This window comes from Cyprinodon tularosa, unplaced genomic scaffold (assembly GCF_016077235.1).
Source record: "Cyprinodon tularosa strain WSP-4 unplaced genomic scaffold, ASM1607723v1 ctg224, whole genome shotgun sequence".
Classification (NCBI taxonomy): Eukaryota; Metazoa; Chordata; class Actinopteri; order Cyprinodontiformes; family Cyprinodontidae; genus Cyprinodon; species Cyprinodon tularosa.
The window spans coordinates 483,171-503,252 of record NW_024038835.1 but is presented as its reverse complement, the minus strand read 5'-3'; the positions used below and the strand labels follow the sequence as shown (position 1 = coordinate 503,252).

General features: G+C 37.5%; 1 protein-coding gene across 1 annotated transcript; it reads right to left on the bottom strand.

The window, feature by feature from the left end:
* Nucleotides 1-1,069: 1,069 nt before the first annotated feature.
* slc6a22.2 (solute carrier family 6 member 22, tandem duplicate 2) lies at nucleotides 1,070-16,942 on the bottom strand. Its single transcript, XM_038286375.1, is given in 15 exon segments — nucleotides 1,070-1,839; nucleotides 2,097-2,267; nucleotides 9,743-9,843; nucleotides 9,940-10,042; nucleotides 10,804-10,941; nucleotides 11,029-11,141; nucleotides 11,232-11,356; nucleotides 11,453-11,556; nucleotides 13,508-13,642; nucleotides 13,728-13,860; nucleotides 13,933-14,091; nucleotides 14,093-14,237; nucleotides 14,572-14,706; nucleotides 16,231-16,417; nucleotides 16,871-16,942. Coding segments are annotated over 14 exon segments (1,908 nt in total). The 5' UTR covers nucleotides 16,412-16,417; nucleotides 16,871-16,942; the 3' UTR covers nucleotides 1,070-1,674.
* Nucleotides 16,943-20,082: the final 3,140 nt, after the last annotated feature.

Below are 20,082 nucleotides of genomic sequence, written 5' to 3'. Positions count from 1 at the left end.
TGTTTCAGCATTAGCCAATTTTGGAAGTCAAATAAATAAATACAAATGGAGATAGTATAGAGAAGGTAACCAATATATTAATAAATCTACAGTATGTATTATCTGCACCAAAATTACTGTTTTGATAACTGTAGTTCTCAGCAAGGTCTCCTTGCGGAATTTGCCCTTTATTTGCTGTATTGTGAATCAGCTGAACAGTTTTGTTTTAGGTTACCCTATAATCAGTCTGTGATTAAATCTGTGAACAGCCTGTAGACCAGTTTTTCCACAGTTTCAGGTGTCAGAGCTGGGCCGCTCTGCTGGAACACACTGAAGGTTTGTGTTAAAGTACTGAAAATCTGGTTTGAACATTTCTGCTTTTATCTTTATGTTTGCTTTACTTACTTTACTTTAAGTTTTACATAGTCTTATAAAAAAAATTAAGCATCAATTTGAATTTAAATAGCATAAAAATATTGATATCATGGAGTTTCATAATTGCAAATTCTAAATTTTGTTGATTTCTCAATACTTTAAGACCCAACCAAATAACTGATTAAACACTAATATATTAAACACTAATGAAAAGGATGAGTAGCTCTAAGGGGCTTTATATCGTTGTATAAGGTAGGATTATTTTCACCCTTTAATGTTGTTGTTTGCAAAAGATATCTGAGATATGCCGGTGAAGATTCTTAGTCATCCAGGTCATAGTCATTCAAAAAAAGTGAAAAACAAACCACTGGACTTAGCTTTCCAAGTTTGAAGACGTTTCACTTCCCATTCAGAAAGCTTTTTCAATTCAAAATGATTGGATTAGAATTGAGTTCCAAGCTTTATAGAATAGCCCAACAAAGCCTTGTTATGGCTTGGAAAACGTGCAAATTGAACCGTAAAAACAGGTAATGGGGAGTCATTGAGGTCTTTGTTATCCTGCAATACCTGATACTGGCCTGTGCCTCTGAAAAGGCGAGATGTTTTGGTCCCCTAGATTTATGCAGCAGAACAATAATATTATATATCATCATAGGATCGTAACTATTTGTTGGTAAGCCTAAAAATACTAAAAACATTTTGCTTTCTTTTTTTAATAACATGTTTGTTTTGACTGGAGGCAATTGTGATGTGGATCAATCAGTCCAAGTCACAACTGGAATCTCATTGACAATCTTTGGAGGAAGCTAAAGACTGGCTTAGAATGATATCAAAGGGCCACAGTCCTACCACATTTTAATATGTCCTTTGTCCAATTTATTTCCGTACTGTGCTTCCATAAGTCAAGTTCTAATATCCTGAATTATCGATTTAATCATGTTTAAATTGAAACCAAAATTTCCCAGACACAAGCCCTCATAAATAGTTTGACACCTAGTTTTACGAGACTGTGAGCAATGAGTCATAACATTTTAAAGACTTAAAGTTCACATTTAAGAAAATGTATATAAACACTGATCAATAATCATTATTACACTTAATCTTAATTGTAAAATCTGAATAATCCAGGAGCTAGCTAGCTTCACAGACAGACAGACAGACAGACAGACAGACAGACAGACAGACAGACAGACAGACAGACAGACAGACAGACAGACAGACAGACAGACAGACAGATAGATAGATAGATAGATAGATAGATAGATAGATAGATAGATAGATAGATAGATAGATAGATAGATAGATAGATAGATAGATAGATCAAACTATAGATGACCTCAGAATTTGGCCCTCTGTACTGTTTGGATGCTCTACTGTACGAAGTGTGGACAAGTCTGTAAACGAGCGAAATGCTTCAGGGTTTGATTCTTTCTTTACTGTTTCAGGTGGTACAACCTTCACTGGAGTGCAGAGATGTTTCAGCCTCTGTATTGAGAAAAACAGCAGAATGCAATTTCAATATTTGATTTGGTAATTTATAACAAAAACAAATAATGACAACAGATGCAATATTGGAATTGCCTTCCCTATTAAATATGGAGCAAATATTGAAAAATAAATTATAGAAAAAGTTTTCTCTATAAAGCAAGGGATGAATGTGTTTACCAGTTATTTGTTAAGTAGCAAAATAAATGATTTTTAGCATCAAACACTCTACAGTGTTTTTGTGTAAATATATTTACCTGCTTAAGTGTTCCTGGAGTGACAATTACAACATACAGCATCCAAAGTGGAACAAGCAACGTCGAAGAAAGAGTGAAGAATAGTCCCAAGGCGTATCCCCACCATGGGTATTCATACGTGTTGTTAAATTTTAGAGGCTTATGTTTGATCACAGAGAACAGAAACGTGAACTAAAAAAGGAAAAAAACAAAAACAGGAGGCAGAAAGAAAATGCTTGTCAATTTAGGACGCCATCTGAGAGCTTAAAAACTCTTGGTCAGTTCTATACATCAAAAAAGTGTAAAAATTGTTGAACCACCATAGTATCCTCACTTTAAAAAGACAGCTGAAAGTATAGGACAAAAGCTGTTTTTATACACGTACTCCATAATAAACACTTTCAAGAGAGCAGCATATTTTGCCATACAAGATATAAAATAAAAATTTTTGGGGAACTAAACATGCTGTAGTTTAAGAAGATATTTATACTGCACCCATACAGCATGTATGGTTTGAATATAAATATGGAAATCTAAAACATGAAGTATTACATGATAAGCTACATGTTCTGCTGTACATTCTGATGATTTCGAGGCTTCACATTTTTCTGAAAGGTAGGTTTTTAAATAGGGCTTTCTGCAGAAAGGGACACACTTTAAAGTCAAGTTCTATGTAGTCAGTGATAGACCTTCATATTGCCTTTATACAGGAACGTGTACAAGGGGAAGCCAAAGTCAAAGGTCAAACCTTTAACACTTTTTTGCTTTTATTATTTGTTACGTTTAACTGAAACTAATACTAACCACTTGCAAAACTGAGGAACATGCTTTGCATCTTATTTTTGTTATCAAAAATATCCAGGTTTTTCATCATAAGTATATCTTTGCTGGAGGGACTGTATCGGCGCCTCCTGTTGTCTTAGCAAATGAGTGCTGCAGAGAGACAAGCTGAGAAACTGCAAGTGTCGTGTGACAGTATGATCATAATGTAGAAAAGGAATGTTCTAGGCCAGGGGTCGGCAACCTGCGGCTCCAGAGCCGCATGTGGCTCTTTAGCGCCCCCCATTGCGGCTCCCTGGAGCTTTTCCAAAAATTTATGAAAATTCTTTTTTTTTGGTTTGTTTATTTTAATTTGGTGTGCAGGAGGTCAAACAGACATTTATTATGTTTTCCAATGCTGTAACCATTTATATATTTGTTACGGCTGCAGGGGGTCTCTGCTTTTTCTTTCAGGGTCCTGGAGGCAGGCCTTCTGCAGGTGTTATGATTTTTCCCCTGATTGGTGCTCTGCTGCTTAAAAGCTGTCATGCTGCAGCAGTCAGGAGGCTTTTTTTCCTCCTCTCCCTCTTCAGAACTCCAGTTGGTTTGGTTTGGTTTGGACTTTATGATTGAGTTTTGTTAGGTTTGTTTTGCGTTTGTTTATTTCTAATTGGTTATGGGCTTTGTATTAATCTGTTTTGGCTTCTTATTTCAGGTAATCCTTTTTTAGGTTTTACTTGATATAATTTAATAAATTTCCTTTTTCATCAACTCTGAAAATCCTTGTGTGGTCTCCATTAATGTTACCCCACCTAACAAGCCAGGTGGATGTAACATATTAAATAAACTAAAACAATATATGTAAACAAGAACAATTAAGAAATGGATTGCATCTCCAAACTCCACTACTGCTGCCTAGTTTTGTTTCAAGCATGAAAAAAACATCCACATATCAAACAGGTAGTGTTCTGATGCAGGTATGTGAATTTTTTTTCAATATTTTCCCCCCAAATCCTCAAAATAAAAATTACACCAAGGAACGCTGGTGACGGAGGTTTTGAGATTTCAGGGTTAGTGAGCTCTGCTCTGATGGATTTCAGTTCCTGTTTGTTTCCTCATGACTCAATCAACTCCTCCCAACAGAAACCCATCGACCATAGAAAGATTCCTTTATTGTGTTTCTATAATTTCATCAACGCAACAAAACTTAAACAGTGTTGCGAAGGGTGGTGTAGCGGCACACGATGAATTCCATGCGGTGAGAGCGTTCACTGCTCATCCCTCACCTCATGCTACTATGTGGCATTTTCTCCAGGATTAACATTTAATCATGGATGCTGATTATATATTTAAGCCCACGTAGTCCTTATTTTATAGTGGTCTAATACACTTAGAGCCCATGTTGCCATACAAGGCTTTTATATAGGGTTGGGAATTGATAAGATTTTCACGATTCCGATTCCGTTACCGATTCTGTGAAACAATTCAATTCCTTATCGATTCTCTTATCAATTCCGTGAAACAATGTACTTGGTAAGTGCACAGTGACATTCGTCTACCTTCGACTGGGACATTCTCTTTCTGCCTGCCTCAGCGAAAAACAGAAGGCAGTGAACAGGAGCTGCCAGCCTCTGAGCCAGCCAGGCTACCCTTCTTGTCACAGTCATCTAAATCTAATGGAGAAGGCATCCGTTTAATGAAAAGGAATTACTGTACAATTTCGGGAAATAAACTCATCTCATCTTTGTAGCACGTTTGATAACCCCAAAGAGAGGTAGAAAATTTGTTTATTTCCAGAAATGGCATATAATTTACTAGGAACCACATTAAGCACAGCCAGTGATATAAAACTAGCTACTTACCACCAGAGTTGTCTTCCATGCTGGTTGTAATTTTAGCTTATGTCCGGAAGCATCAAAAACACGGCACTCGTTAAAATATATGCCATGTTGTATGTGCAGGTGTTTCTGCATGTTGGATGTATTTTCTCCCACAGATGTAATTGCCACTTTGCAAAGATTGCAAAGCGCCTTGTTGCCATCATTCTCTTCCTTTAAAATGAAGCCAAACTTTCTATCGCTTTACCAGATGGGACGCCATTTTTTTTTTTGCTTTTCTAGACTTATGCCTGGTCACGTCGTACTTGCTTACTGAATGTCATGTGCGTAACTTGTGTAAAAAACGTGACGTAAGTCGTGCTGCCCAGTGATAGGCCGTTTTTCTCTAAATATGTGTACTTGTGCATTCTCATGTGCTCGTGTACTCGTGAAACGTCATCAACCACAGCCCCAGTACTGTTCCAATATACAAGAACAGCAGTCTGAGTACAGACAAAAGTCCCTGGATGTTTTTTCCTTGCCCCTACCTATTTACGGAGTATGTATCAGAGCAGACTTGTCCGTTCTTGAGATTGACAGCTGTCCCAGCATGCACTGTTGCAGCAGCAGTTTTCAATGGAGCGCTCCATTGAAAGTTAAAAGTTCTCTTTTCTGTTGCTGTTGTTCAATAAAGGTACGGTTTAAGGTCATTTGAGGTGAGAATGTTATACTTTAAAGCATCACTATATGGTCAATTTACCGCTTTAATGCGTAATTTTAGAAAAAAAATTCTGAAGTTGCGAGGACCGTGGCAACCAGCGGAGCTCCGAGGGTAACGGCAGCCATGGCTAATTGCAGCTTGTCTGCAGCTGCCCTCGCTCGGCATAGCCGTGTGTGAAGAAACGCTGGCTCTGATGGTGATTTTTTTGTTTTATTTGGCAAAATGTTAATTTAATTTGTGTTTATCTGACTCTGTTCATTTTTATTCCCTGAATAAATGAAAAAAAGTCATAATTTATTATCTTCTGGAGACTATTAATAACAGGAGGTGAAATGCAGCTCTAGATGAGCCAGGCATGTCACTGCATGAAAAGTGGGATTTTCGTCAATATGCGGCACTGTAGATTGTCGTGGAACTTCAGGTTAGCGACAGTTTACGGCAATTTGCAGGCTTCGCCGAAAACTCCTGTAAATTGTCAGAAATTGACGTGGACATGGCGCATCATCCTGTTGGAAGTAGCCATCAGAAGATTGGTACACTGTGGTCATAAGGTCCGGCCAGGTCAAGATCCGCAATTGCAATCGTACCAAACAGGAAAAAGAACATCGACAAATTCCGGTTCGTCAAATTAAAATATAGCAGCAACAGATCGGTGACTAGACATGATAGCACAATTCTTATATATATAAAAAAAAAAACTAACACCGTTTATTTAAATGATTGGATCCAAACTATTGGTTATTCACCGACGAGGAAGCAGATTTCTCATCTCCATCAAAATATTTATTTTATACCGAGGGACTTAAACTTTAATCAAATCCATTCAAAAGAAACTTCTTATTACAGGAATGAAAAGAGATGCTGAGTTTGGGAGTAGAGAACAAGTTCATTCAAAAAAAGCAGTTTTGAATTATCCTTATCCCCGTTACAAAAATCTACAAAAATATATATATATATTTGGGCAGAAACTGAACATATGCTGGATGATGGTGGGATTTTTTTAATATGTCATATTAAGTTAAGCGCTCACAGGGTTCATACAGGAATGAGTGACTAATTTAATGCTATTTTAATGCTATTAGAAATTATTTTAATGCCATCAACAAGAACCATGTACACAAGTTATTAGTGTAAATGAAATATGAAGGAGCTGCAAGCACAGTTCCATGACTCCTGTATGTATGTAAACACACACACACACACACACACACACATATATACGTATATATATATATCCTCTAGCTTTATAGTGATATAATATATCTGACGAAATTATTTTTATAAGCATTTTTTATTAAAGAATTATAAATACTTTGATAAACATATTTAAATAATTTTAGTGCCAATTAAGGCCTTGATTAAAAAAAAATGAATGAATTATGATGTCCCGCTAAGTAGAACAGAAATAAAAGTAATTATTAAAGATAAAATAAATAAGGTATGGCAGAAGAGATGGAATTTAGAAGAAAAAGGAAGACATTTATATAAAATACATAAAGATATTAGCATAAGATATAACAGTATAATGAGTAGAAGAGAGGAAATATCGATAAACAGGTTAAGGATTGGGCATACCAGTTTAAATGCAGGTCTAAAAATAATAGGGAAACATCCAACGGGTAATTGTTGTTATTGTGGAGAAATCGAAGGAGTAGAACATGTGTTGATCTATTGTAGCAAATATATAAAAGAGAGGAAAGAACTGGAAAGGGTAATGGGAAGTTCAGTAAAGATGGCTGATTTATTAGGGAAGCATCAATCAGATAAGATAATTAAAGCACTTATTAAATATTTAAAAGATACAGATTTAGCTGGGAGAATTTAGTGTGTGTATGTGCGTGTGTGTAAGCATAGACAGAATTTAGTTTCATGAAGATATAAAGATATATAGGCATTATATTTCTGAATTACATCTCCGTCCAGTTGATGGCGGTAATGCAAACAGGATGCAAACTGCCAGAAAACTCAATAGAAGAAGAAAATGAATGAATTGTAATTATTTTTAATGATCCGCGGAAACCCTGGTTCATCTCGCGCATGCTCTCTACGATCTCCAAGAAACTCAGAGCGTAGCGGTCTGGAGCCACAACGGCGGATGGATGCTTTGCTTTGTGCAGGCAGTCTGGAGCGGAGTATGTGGGATTTCGGGGTAAAACTCCTTCGATGGCGACTCTGCAGTCGAACAAGACGAACTCAAAGAAGAGATGCTAGCGGTAAATATATGTTCGATTACTGCCTGCTAAGCTAAAAGTAGTCTAGCCTAAGCTACGGCTAATAGCAGCCTAGCCTAAAACTACGGCTAATAGCAGCCTAGCCTAAAGCTACGGCTAATAGCAGCCTAGCCTAAAGCTACGGCTAATAGCAGCCTAGCCTAAAGCTACGGCTAATAACAGCCTAGCCTAAAGCTACGGCTAATAGTAGCCTTGCAAGAACAAGCTTTATTAAAGTGTATTTTTTGTGATTCATAGGAAGCAGTACGCCGTCTTCACAACTCGGAGACTAATTGCAGGGGCTATGAACCGGAGCAAGGGTAAGATTTAAAGAATATGCTTTCATTCTGCGGTAAAAGGAAATGGATACGGATAGATACCGATCATAGCTGTACATTTTGTTTTCACAGACAACTGTCGCCTCACAATGAGGCGGTGACCTCCTATTTTCTCGGAGCCATATCAGCAAATCCAGATTTGCACGATGTTGATAAAGACGACATTGTGTGTACGTGACTTGTTTTAATGTTTTCTCCTTCCTTGTTACTGTGACTTGCGTTTGATTTTTTATTCATACCACTCTCATTTAATTGTTTTCCAGCTGCCTGTAAGACGTATTTTGAGACGGTACGCAAGAGCTTCAGATATACGCAGCCAGCCAACACGTTGTGTGCGGAGGCTGCCAAGTAATCTGCTCAGAGTCGGGCCAGAAGAAAGAGGGTAAGACTTTATTTGGTGACTATTTTTCAGGTGCATTGATAGATGTGTTGTGTCCATACGCAGTGCGCTGATTCATTGTTTTTTTTTCAGCTGCTGAAAGCGAGGCAGAGTGTGCTAGCAGATGAGGAAGTGGAACTCTGGAAGTCCGCCACCGTCGACCTCATGTCCGACGAAGAAGATGGCGTCGTTGGCGGTGTCTCTGGATGGATTGTACGGTCGCCGCCATTTCGTAGGCCGGATCTCACTGAACTATGTGTTAAGCTGCAGTCCCGGTTAGAAGCGATGCCGAAGTACAGGGCCACGCACAGTAGGCGTCTGCACATTGGACCTGCCTCGGAGGGAATGCTGCCAGTTACCTCCAACCCCGAGGAAGCAAACGGACCGTTCACGGACTTGTAATTTTTAGATACGCATGTGTTTGGATACCCGTTGTATATAGTTGTGTGTGTTTTAATAAAGCTCTTTCTTTGCATAAACAGCTTCCTGGCAAATGTTCATTTCCTGTATAAATTCAATAGCGATTTCACTTGTTTGAGAATAGTGGTTTCAGCCAATACTGAGTAGGTTATTCAAGCCAGACCTGGCCAGCCGCGCGGGTTTGCTGCATTCATATGCTAATTAGGGCCATTAGTACAGCTGATCGCTCTCCACATACGTCAGAGTCCGTTTCCGACAATTTGTGGCACGACAAATGCGGACAAGCACGGGTTGCAAATTGTCGGAAACTGACGAAAATCAGGGAGATCTGCGGGAGTTTACGGGGACGAAAATCTCACTTTTCATGCAGTGTGTGGTTACGTCCCGAGTATGCTTCTGTTCCAACTGACCCATATTTATGCTGCATGCTCCCATTCTCACCAAGTCCATACTTTTCTGTGTTCTTCTTAAGAACATACTTGGTGAGGACACAAGTCTGTACTCGCGTTTTAGTGAATTGAGAAACGGCCCTAGGCTCTGGTGCTGCCTGGAACCATTAAGAGAACCGTTAAGCGAGTTGCCAAACGGTGCCATGGAATTGGAATACGCATTCCCATCCCTACTTTTATAAGACTTACGTTTTTGCGGCTCCAGACAGAGTTGTTTTTTGTATTTTTTGTACAATATGGCTCTTTGAGCAGTTTGGGTTGCTGACCCCTGTTCCAGGCCACAAACAATAAAACAGTTTGGTAGTAAGAAGGAAGTCAAACCTGGTTTTAGTAAGTTTTACATACTTAAATTACTAGTATGTTTATATAAAAATGTTGTATCTTAAATATTTCTTCTTACAAGGACATAATGTGTGACATCTACTAAATTAAAAGGCTTGAATAGTTCTGTCGCAATGACTTCAGTAAGGTTATGATCTACTTGTATGTAACCCGCTATCAACTCTATTAGCATGTTAAAGCTTGTAGGCACAGAAGATTAATTGATGCCACATATAACATTATCAACACTTACAGTACAGATAGCTGGTGTGAAGTATTTCCAGCAATATTTCATGAAAGACCAGGGGCGATAACCAATCATATCCTGTATATTATCGTAGTGTTGTTCTGCACCTAAAATAATGAATCATTTTTTATTTTGATTACATGTAGTTAAATGCATAGAGGCATTACAAAACTAGATTAAAATACATAAAATATATCACATACCATAAACCCATCCAATACAGACGGACTGAAGAATAGCAAAAAATAAAAGTGTCATCCCACTGCAGGCATAGTAGTCAAACAGCTGGAAAACGTAAAGGCCTCCCTGCAAAACAAAGCAAATACTTCACTGGAAAAATTTAAGCAATTATGATTATTATCATTATTAGTAGGGCTGCATGGTGCAACACTTTGTAGCATTGCTGCCTTACAGCAAGAATGTGCCAGCTTGGATTCCGGCCCCGGGGGCCTTTCTGAATAGAGTTTGCAGCCTCTCCCCGTGCATGCATGGGTTCTTTCTTGGTATTCTGGCTTGCTCCCACAGTCTGAAAAATGTGACTGCTAATTAGCATCGCTAAATTGTCCTTAAGTGTGACTTTATTTGTGTGGGTGTGCATGGTTGTGTGTCTTTGTGTTTCCCTGCGACAGACCGACTACCTGTCCAGGGTAAACCCAGCCTCTCTCCCACAGGCTGCCAGAGATAAGCACCGGCCCCACTATAACCCTGACGGAATATATGGGAGAGGATGGATGAATATTATTATTAATTTCTATATTTACCCCTCCAAGGGTATATCTATCCATTAATTTCTTCAGAAACAAAGATCCTGTAACTTTAAACATACTTAATCAATTGGAGCATTGTTGCATCATCACTATCATTGCATAATCATTTGGAACATTACAGTCCTGCATGAAAGTCCCAGAAAATGACACATAATTTACTGATGGATGGATGGATGGATGGATGGATGGATGGATGGATGGACGGACGGACGGACGGACGGACGGACGGGCGGACGGACGGACGGACGGACGGACAGGCATAAGAATACACATTCTTAATTGTGGTTAAAAAAAACTTACCTCAGTTACCATCACCAGACCAACCAGGATACCGCCTGCACAAATGCCGAAAAGTAGAAGTCTACGTCGACGGGTTTTTTGAAAGAAGGAGGGAAACATGTCGGAGATGGTTGTAACCAAGGACTCCACATACACAAACTGTTATGGAAAGAGATATTTATTTTTGGTGGGATTATAACTTAGAATGATTTTGTGTGCCAACATCTATTTTGTAGTGTTTCCTACCTCACTATCTAATCCCAAGAAGACGATCATAACAAAGAAGAATATTGCCCAAAGCTGAGGTAGGGGCATTAATGCCACAGCTCGAGGATAAGCAATAAATGCCAAGCCTGGACCTGTAAGATTATATCAGATTAGTTCTCACAGATGGAGCACAACAGTATTACACTGCAACTGTTTAAACATGAATCATCAACTTTCAATACCTGATTCAGCTACCATTGAAATTTCCACATTCTGCTCTTTTGCCATGAAACCAAGAACAGAGAAAATTGCGAAGCCAGCTACAAAGCTGGTTAAGCTGTTTAAGAGGCATAGGTAAATACAGTCCCTGTTTGAAAGAAAGACAAATATCAAGAAAATACGTTACTGAACACTGTCATAAGAGTTGAGTATAAGTAGTGAGGGAAAAAACATGCACAAATACCTGTAACAGTTGTTGCTGTATTTGTTGTAACTTCCCAAAGATGTCAGAACACCTGTGCAAACTCCATAGGAGTAGAAAATCTGGCTGCCTGCATCCATCCATACCTGGAAATATAAATTATGTGATTATAGTTTTTGAACCTGAATGTACAACACTCATATTATTTATATTTGAAAATGTTTACTCAACCCTGTAAAAATGCCAAAAGAAATAATCTTAGAAAAATGTCCACCTTCTCTGTGCCCAGTACCCTGTATAGCTCCAACGGAAACAAACTGAAATCTTCCAAGTGGAAAAATACAGAACAAAATGACTGAATAAGTTGATATGATTGCACAAGAGCACACACCCTCTTATAGATGGAAATTAATGTTTGTTAAGCATTTGTCACCATACTGAGGCTCATACTATATAAGGGTCAGTGAGAACATACCTGTTGTTAAGGATGAAAAGTATGACTATGATTAACAATAAATAAGGTGTGGACTTTTCCTGATATGTTCTTAGTTGCATCAGACAGCAAAACTGAGAGCTTCCGTGCAAATTTCAAGATAATATATATTTGAAAAAGAAAGTCAAAGGGGCATTACTGTGAACTGGATGTCAATTCCAAATTTAAAAAAAGACAAAAAGAAAATTGGTCCAGGAGTCTATCTGTCTTGTACATATGACAACAAAGACCTGCATTCAGGAAACTGTTCGACATACGAGTTTGCATTGCAGCAAAACATGTAGACTTTTACTAGAAAGTTTATGATCAGAAGGGAATATATTTTTAAGCATGAATACGACTAAAAGCATACATACAAATCCAACAAATAGCTTCACTATGAGACGATAACTAAGATTCTCAGTGGTCAAGCCCAGAGCTATAGCCAATAAAGAACAATGAGGTATTCCAAAGAGAGTTGTGCTGTTATTACCCTGAATATCAAAGATTACATTGGCGTATGAAGCAAGAGTCTGTCCTGAAACCAGAGGGTTGCCAGTTTGATCCCCCACTCCATCCGTCTCAGTTGTTATGTCCTTTAGAAAGACTTCACCCACTTGCCTTCTGACAGTGGTCAGAGTACCCGGAGGTGCCTGTTTACAGTAGCCTTGCTTTTGTCAGTGCGCTACATGACAGCCGTGGCTACAAAAAAACGTATCACAATAAGGGTAAGAATGTGTGAGAGGCTGACTGTAGTGTGAAATATTTTAGAAGGTCTAGACTTGAAAATGTGCTATATCAGTACAGTCCATTTCATTGTAAATTATTGTGACCATCGTATACAACAAATTTCGTAATTTTGTTATTTTTTATTTGTAAAATCTTCCACGGTGCTATCCGTCTTCAAAAAGCTGAACCATTTTTTCCTATATCCTTTTTAACATTCCTATGCAACTTGCACTTCTGCATTACACACTTGACATTTTTTCATCTATGTATTTCAAATACTTGTACACACTGTAAGTAGCACTGTACCATCAAGCCAATTATTTATAGGTGTTAAGCACTTCTTGGAATTAAGCTTTTCCTTGATCGTATTGTAATAAAACTGAAAAGTAGATCCAACAAAGTGTTAGTTTGAGGGTTTGAATACCTATAGTTATGTTATTTAACTTCATTTATTTATTACCTGCGCACTAAGAGAATGTTTAACTCAGTGGTACAAATACTGGGTTATATTAAAGGTGTAAAATCTTCTAAACTTCTTTATCTTGGACCGTAACATTTTTTTTTGGATTATGTGTGATAGACCAACAAAAAGTGGTGCATAACTGTGAAGTGGGTGGTATGATTTACATTATTTAGAAAGGTTTGACAGATAGTCTAAAATCATCGTTGTGTACTAGCATTCAGTCCAATGAACCAATGCATTATAGAAGTAAATACACCAGCAAGGAGTTCGGTATATCTACTTTTCTGCAGGATTTTCTACATATAGTTTCTTAGCAGTCTCTCTCTCACTTCAATAACAAGTAGAGTATCATTTTAATTTGCTTTAAAATATGCTAAACCAAGTATTCGCTGACTATGTCTTAGTAGACAAAAAACTACGTTTTATACATTACCTGTGGGTCAGCGAGGCGGGATGGGTCAGGGTAGAGGTAGAAAACGATTCCATCTTTGGCTCCTGGTAAAGTCAGACCACGGACAAGCAACACTGCTAGCATCACGTATGGAAATGTAGCTGTGAAGTAAACCACCTAATGCGCAAAGATTGAAGTGACTGTGAGGACAAGTTAAGACAAAATCAGAAATTAGAGGTTATCTCTTGGACCTGGTCTCTACCTTTCCTGTAGTTTTAACTCCATTCCAGACACAGAAATAACACAACACCCAAGCAAGAAGCAGACATAGTGCCAGATCCCAACGAACACTTCCAATGTTATCGATCCCATCTGACAGCCCCAGGATTCTCCTCCTGCAACAGACTTTGTTCAGTAACGCACAGAAACCAAAGGATTAGAATAATAATCCACTTCCTGATACTTACTCCCAAAACTGAACCACTGAAGATGTTGTGTTTGTGTACAGGTGCAGAGAAGATGTGTCATTCTGACTGTGCTCAAAACAAGAATCTTCCAAGAAAGCAGAGATGTGGGGATAAGCGAACAAAATTAGCGTATACTTAAGAGATCCTGAAAGTCTGCTTTTTACCTGTGTTCCAGCTGTTGTTGCAGCTGACCCACGGCAGCTCAGCTCTGAAGGATGAAAACAGGTAGAGAAAAATCCAGGCCAAAATCACAATATAGTATACCCCAGTGTACAAGACGACCACTTGGCTTCCATATCCCAAGCCTGCAGAGAGATGGGGCGTCTTTACAATTCCAAGGTGTGAAATACATTGAATTAAAAAAATAAAAATAAACATTAGCGGACTTGAGAACCAGTTAGAGTGCTGTGTAAGAGCATTTATACTGTTTTTTACACATTTAATTTCACATCACCCACAATTTCTAGGATATTTGACAAAGATGTTTAGTATATGTGTGTCCATAATTATAAAGAAGAAAATTGAAAATTATAAATTTTGCATCTTTTCATAAATAAAAACTAAAAAGCATGTGTTCGCATTTTGAATTTCGACTCTACTAGCTTGATTCTGCATTCTCTTAAAATGTTTAGCACATACCTTCAAAAAGAGGGCATATTTTCCTCCAACATGTTATTCCACCCTGGCTGGTGAACTGACCCAAAGATGTTTCAAGGAAGAAGAGGGGGATGCCACAGGTGAACAAGAATATAATATAGGGAATGAAGAAAACCCCTTCAAAGCAAGTATGTTGGTGATTAGTACCTCAGTCAGCAAAATATATATATATATTCTACAACTTTTTTAGCACTTACATTATCAACAAAGTTTAATGCATATATTTTATTGAGAAATGCTCCACAGAAACCTATAAAATCTTGATTAAATCCAGTGTTGGGATCCTGAGGCTTTGCCCACCAGAGGGCGCCGAGGATCCTCTTCTGTTATATGTTTTCTGTTAGGGACTGGGGTTACTGTTGGGATCTGGAGATCTACCATCTGTCTCCAGCAGAGAGCGCTGTGGGTCTCCTGGGCTGGAGCCTCTAGCACACCTGAAGCTCATCAACCCATCAGGAGACCTTTCTACATAAGCAGCAGTCAGACCTTCCTTCAACGCCGCAGTGTTGACCAAGTTTGGTTAGCAAACTCAAGCCTCTGTTTATCTACTGAATTCCAGTGGGCTCTATAGAGAAACTGGATTCTAACCTGCCTCTGTCTTCTTTGCTCACAGAAAGCCTGACTGAAGTCTGAAGCTCTGGATGAGCTTCACCTGGAAACCTGCCTGCCTGCCCTAGGAAGCTAAACCTGAAGATCTCAGTCTGGATTCCTCCTTCAGCTCTCAGGGAAGAGCTAGGAAACTGAACCCAAGTCTGAGACTCTCTAGTCAGAAGCTAGACGCTGCTGCTGCCGAGTTCTCTGCTACTTTCACATTCTCTGGACCCAACCGGTTTCCCCTCTCAAGGATCAGTCAGAACCTCTTCAAGGTATCATCAGAATTCAACTTCTTTTGTCAAACCATCTAACTGCCTGGCTAACCAAACTCTCACCTCTTTAGATATCTGTGAAACCAGTCCCGGACCTGCACCAGAACCAGTCCTCATTAATGCTGTGTATTTTCCTTAATAAACATTGTTAAATTTTCCTCTGTCTCCAGTTTAGTGTTCTTCAGGTGGGTTAAATTCCTTAGCCAATCATGACATCCAGAAGTAATGGGGCCTCCATGCAATAGAAATTGGCCAGGTTTGATGTAACCTTGCTTTTTTTTTAGCAGCATTGGCTTTAATTTACAGCCTTTCATAAAATAGTTTAAGATATTCAGCAAAGTCACTGATCAGGAACGATTTACTGAATGCTCTGTGGTTACAGCATACATCACCACAATATAGTGCTCTTATTAAAAACATACAAAGATGGTCTGATTGGTAGACACTACGAAAACAGTTTTGGGAAAGAAGGGCTGTTTTTTAATGATGTCAGTCATTTGAACATGTCAGCCAACGATGTGTTTCAAAAAGAACAAATGCAGTAGAACAATTGAAAGAGAACATCAATGTTCTCTGCTATGTTCTCTCCTGCTTCATAGCTACTTGCCGACTCGGCTCTGTAACCACTTTTCATTGTATTTTTGAGACATAACACTGGCAAAAATTCAACTCCTAATATTAATCACATAAATCCAGTTGCTGTATGTTTTATTTTATACCAAAAATTTCAGAAAGTTGATCCAAGATGTACAGCTATTTTCGACAAAACAATTACCTCCTCCATTTTTGTAGCAAAGGTAGGGAAATCTCCAAACGTTTCCAAGACCCACAATGTGTCCAGCCACTGCCAAGATAAACTCCATTTTCGTAGCCCACTGGTCCCTCACGTGAGTTTTTGGCTCAGTTCTTTCAATCTGTGTTTTATTTTTCTCTTGGGTGAATTCTTTTTGGTCCATTTTAACCTTAATCAAGATCAAATGAGCACAGGTTCTACAATATTAGACACAGCAATTACCAGTTAAATACAGATAACAAACTCAACAGTTTGTAATGCATTAACATTCAGTTTAGCATTTTTTAAGAGTAGTCAAAATCAAAAATAAACCAACGACCCAAAAGAAAATGGACAGTTAGTTTACTATTTGTGTTATTAATTGCATTTTATTCCTCTTCTGTTCTTTAGAGAATGTAGCTAGTATACTAAGAAGAAAAAAAAAAAAGAAAAGCCAGTATGTGTTATATAACTGAACTTTAGAGGTCTAAATCAACTTACTGTAGAGCTACAAACATGATCTATATGTACAGTACATCATATTTGAGTTGTTTGTTATATTTGTATCCATTAGTTTTTTTTTTTTTTTTTTTTTTTTATTGTCAGTTAATATCTTTATAAAAAAAAAAACTATGTGTCTTACTTTGAGTGGAAGAAGTCCTTTCCTGTCTCTTCAGAAGATCGAATGCCTGCTACTGTATAAGACCTGGGCTATGCAAGGTTTTTGAAGGGAGTGGCCACTGAGACAAACACAACCTATTTTCTAAGAACCAATAGAAACTAGAGTTACATTTACAGTGGTCTGTGACTGTTTTGTCTAGATAAAGAAGATAATCACCTCAGGCACTGTGCAGGGCTTCAAATTTATCTCAGGGGCTACAGGCCTTAGATGTAGCACATTTGTTCCCCATCATGCAATTCTTTAAAATACAAGGAACTGAGTCTATTTGCACTTTCTTGTTAGTTGGTTGTTAGACTTTGTTTCACTTTGACTAAAGATTTGTAAAGTTAGCTCCGTACTTTCCTAAGGAAGATACATTTTAATTAAATACATGTGTCAAAAGACTGAACCTGAAAGCTTTCTGAGAAGTATTTCCCTTTATTTTTTTGTGTTGCACAGTATATCCAGGTATTTAGAGCAATACTAGGAATTTTTCCTTGAAATTCATGCAGAGATGAAACAATCTAATTACAAGATATACAGTTCCAAAAAAATGACAGAAATAACTTTTAGGAAAGTCTTAAAGCTACAAAATCCCTTTAAATGGTTGTATGATGACAAAACATTTGCATCTCTATCTTAATGGTATATATATATATGTTTAATTTCTTAAGCTTGGCAAACAAATAATGCTTTTTATGGAGTACTGATGCGTGAATGATATTAAAAATGCCATTTTATTCTGATTGCTAATAGAATAATATATTTGTGCTGAAATAAACTATTTTAAGGATTATTATAATATTGCCCAGTTGTGTTCCCTTTATCTTGGCTAAAATATCTTTAAAAAGATATCAACATATATTAAATTAAGGGAATTATGCAAAGTCTTTATACCCTGCTGTGGTTCATAATATGATAACAATAAAACATTAAAGACAGATTTTTTTTTTTTTTTTTGTTTATTGGCGTTTATTGCATTTTATCAATTATTTCAACTGCAAAGTTTTTCATGTTAAGAAAGCTTACAAAAAATTACACTCTTTTCTAGAAGTTTTTATACCATAACAAGTGGTTGTTTCTCATTTCCAAAACTACATCCCCTTAATGTTAAAATAGAATAAAAAAAATAGAATTATATCTAGAATTATATCTAGAAATAGAAATATTAGTGCCAATTTTTTTTTGTCACTGAACTTCAGATTTGAACAATTAAAGACATACTTTCTGTTTACCACTAGAGGGCAGTATTTCACATAACCTTTGACATTTGGGCCATGGGAACCTGTGACTATCTCCAGCATTTACTGGGCAAGATTTATGCCTTGGTTTATTCACCAGCCCATTAGGGCAACAGAGAGACACATGGGACAAATAACAGAGAATACACACTCATTCTGTGCTTAAGAATAATGTAGATTGACCATTTATGTCATCAGTAATTCTTTTAGACTGCAGGAGGAAGAGTATCAGAGTAGAAACCAATTATAGAAAAAAAACTCATGTTATAAGATTCAAACCAAGGACCTTGCTACTAGTTAATGGTTTGACTGCTACACAGAGATGGGTAGTATCAAGTTAAATTTACTTTAGTAATTTTTGAAAAACAAAGCACTTTGAGGAGTAGTTTTGCAGCATTGTACTTTTTAGTTTTACTAGAGTAAATATATGGTTAAGTACTCTTACTTGAGTAAAATTCCTTGCCACTCCATCTATTGTGTGTAACTTCATTTAATCAAAACAAGGCTTATTGGTTAAATGTTATTTTCCATCTGCTAAGTCTGTCCTCTCATTTGGAGGTTGAGTGTAATTTAACCTACGCGACTTAACCTAAACACTGTAACTATTGATTTTGGAAATTTTATAACTCAAAAAATGTTCTGTTGTTATGATTAGGGGTAGTCAGTAGATCAGTTAATCAGCATTTGAGCAGCCTTTTTACCAAACACCTTTTTACTCTTACTTCAGTAATTTCTTTACCGGTTACATTTTACTTTTAGTTTAGTAAAGATATGATGAAGTAGTGCTACTTTTACTTGAGTAAATTGTTTGGGTACTCTACCTACCTCTGCTAGTACACCATCAACCCACCCACCGCCATTTGCGTCATATAAATGATTAGCTTGAGTCTTTCTATGTTTTGATACTTATTGTACTTGAATAAGACACTGTTTCACTACTGTGTCTGCAATATTTTAATGTCTAACCCGTGATGAATATATTAACTGTAGCCTAGCATGGAGCCTATTTGAACATGCTTATTTTTTTTATGTTCCCCATGCAATAATAAGTAATAAATATACATTTTTGCATATGGGGTCACCTTAACGATTTGGGATTTCATTTTAGATTTTGTTCCCTTTTGATACAATTGAATTCTGATTTATTAACATTAGTTATAGTCAGTTTTGTGTGTGATAGCTAATAGAAATATCCCAAAAAAGTTTAAAAAACAGAAATATTATAATATAAAATATAAAGATTTTGTCTAATTTTCACAAATAAAGTAGATATGAAGACAGGCAGCCAGGCTGGTTAGTTGGATCATTTTCCTGTATTCAAGGGAAAATCCATCTATCTCAAATATTTTACGGCCTCTTACATATGTTCTTAAAAGACTGTCAAGAGCTGAGAGGAAAATGTTTGACTTTCTATGGCTTTCTTTAAAAAAAAAAAAACAGCTTTCCTTATGTCATAATTTCTGAGAAATCAGATTTGTTAAGTGCACTATCAATTACTAACTTACTGTTTGCCAGATTTAATTAACATATTCCTTGCGTGACCTGTCACTTTAGGTGGACAGACATGTCTTAGGAGGTTTGAAGCTCATGCTTATGTTTAGGGCTTGCGATATTGACCCTTCATGATGCTGTTTTACACTCACCGGCCACTTTATTAGGTACCCCATGCTAGTAACGGGTTGGACCCCCTTTTGCCTTCAGAACTGCCTCATTTCTTCGTGGCATAGATTCAACAAGGTGCTGGAAGCATTCCTCAGGGAGTTTGGTCCATATTGACATGATGGCATCACACAGTTGCCGCAGATTTGTCGGCTGCACATCCATGATGCGAATCTCCCGTTCCACCACATCCCAAAGATGCTCTATTGGATTGAGATCTGGTGACTGTGGAGGCCATTTGAATACAGTGAACTCATTGTCATGTTCAAGAAACCAGTCTGAGATGATTCCAGC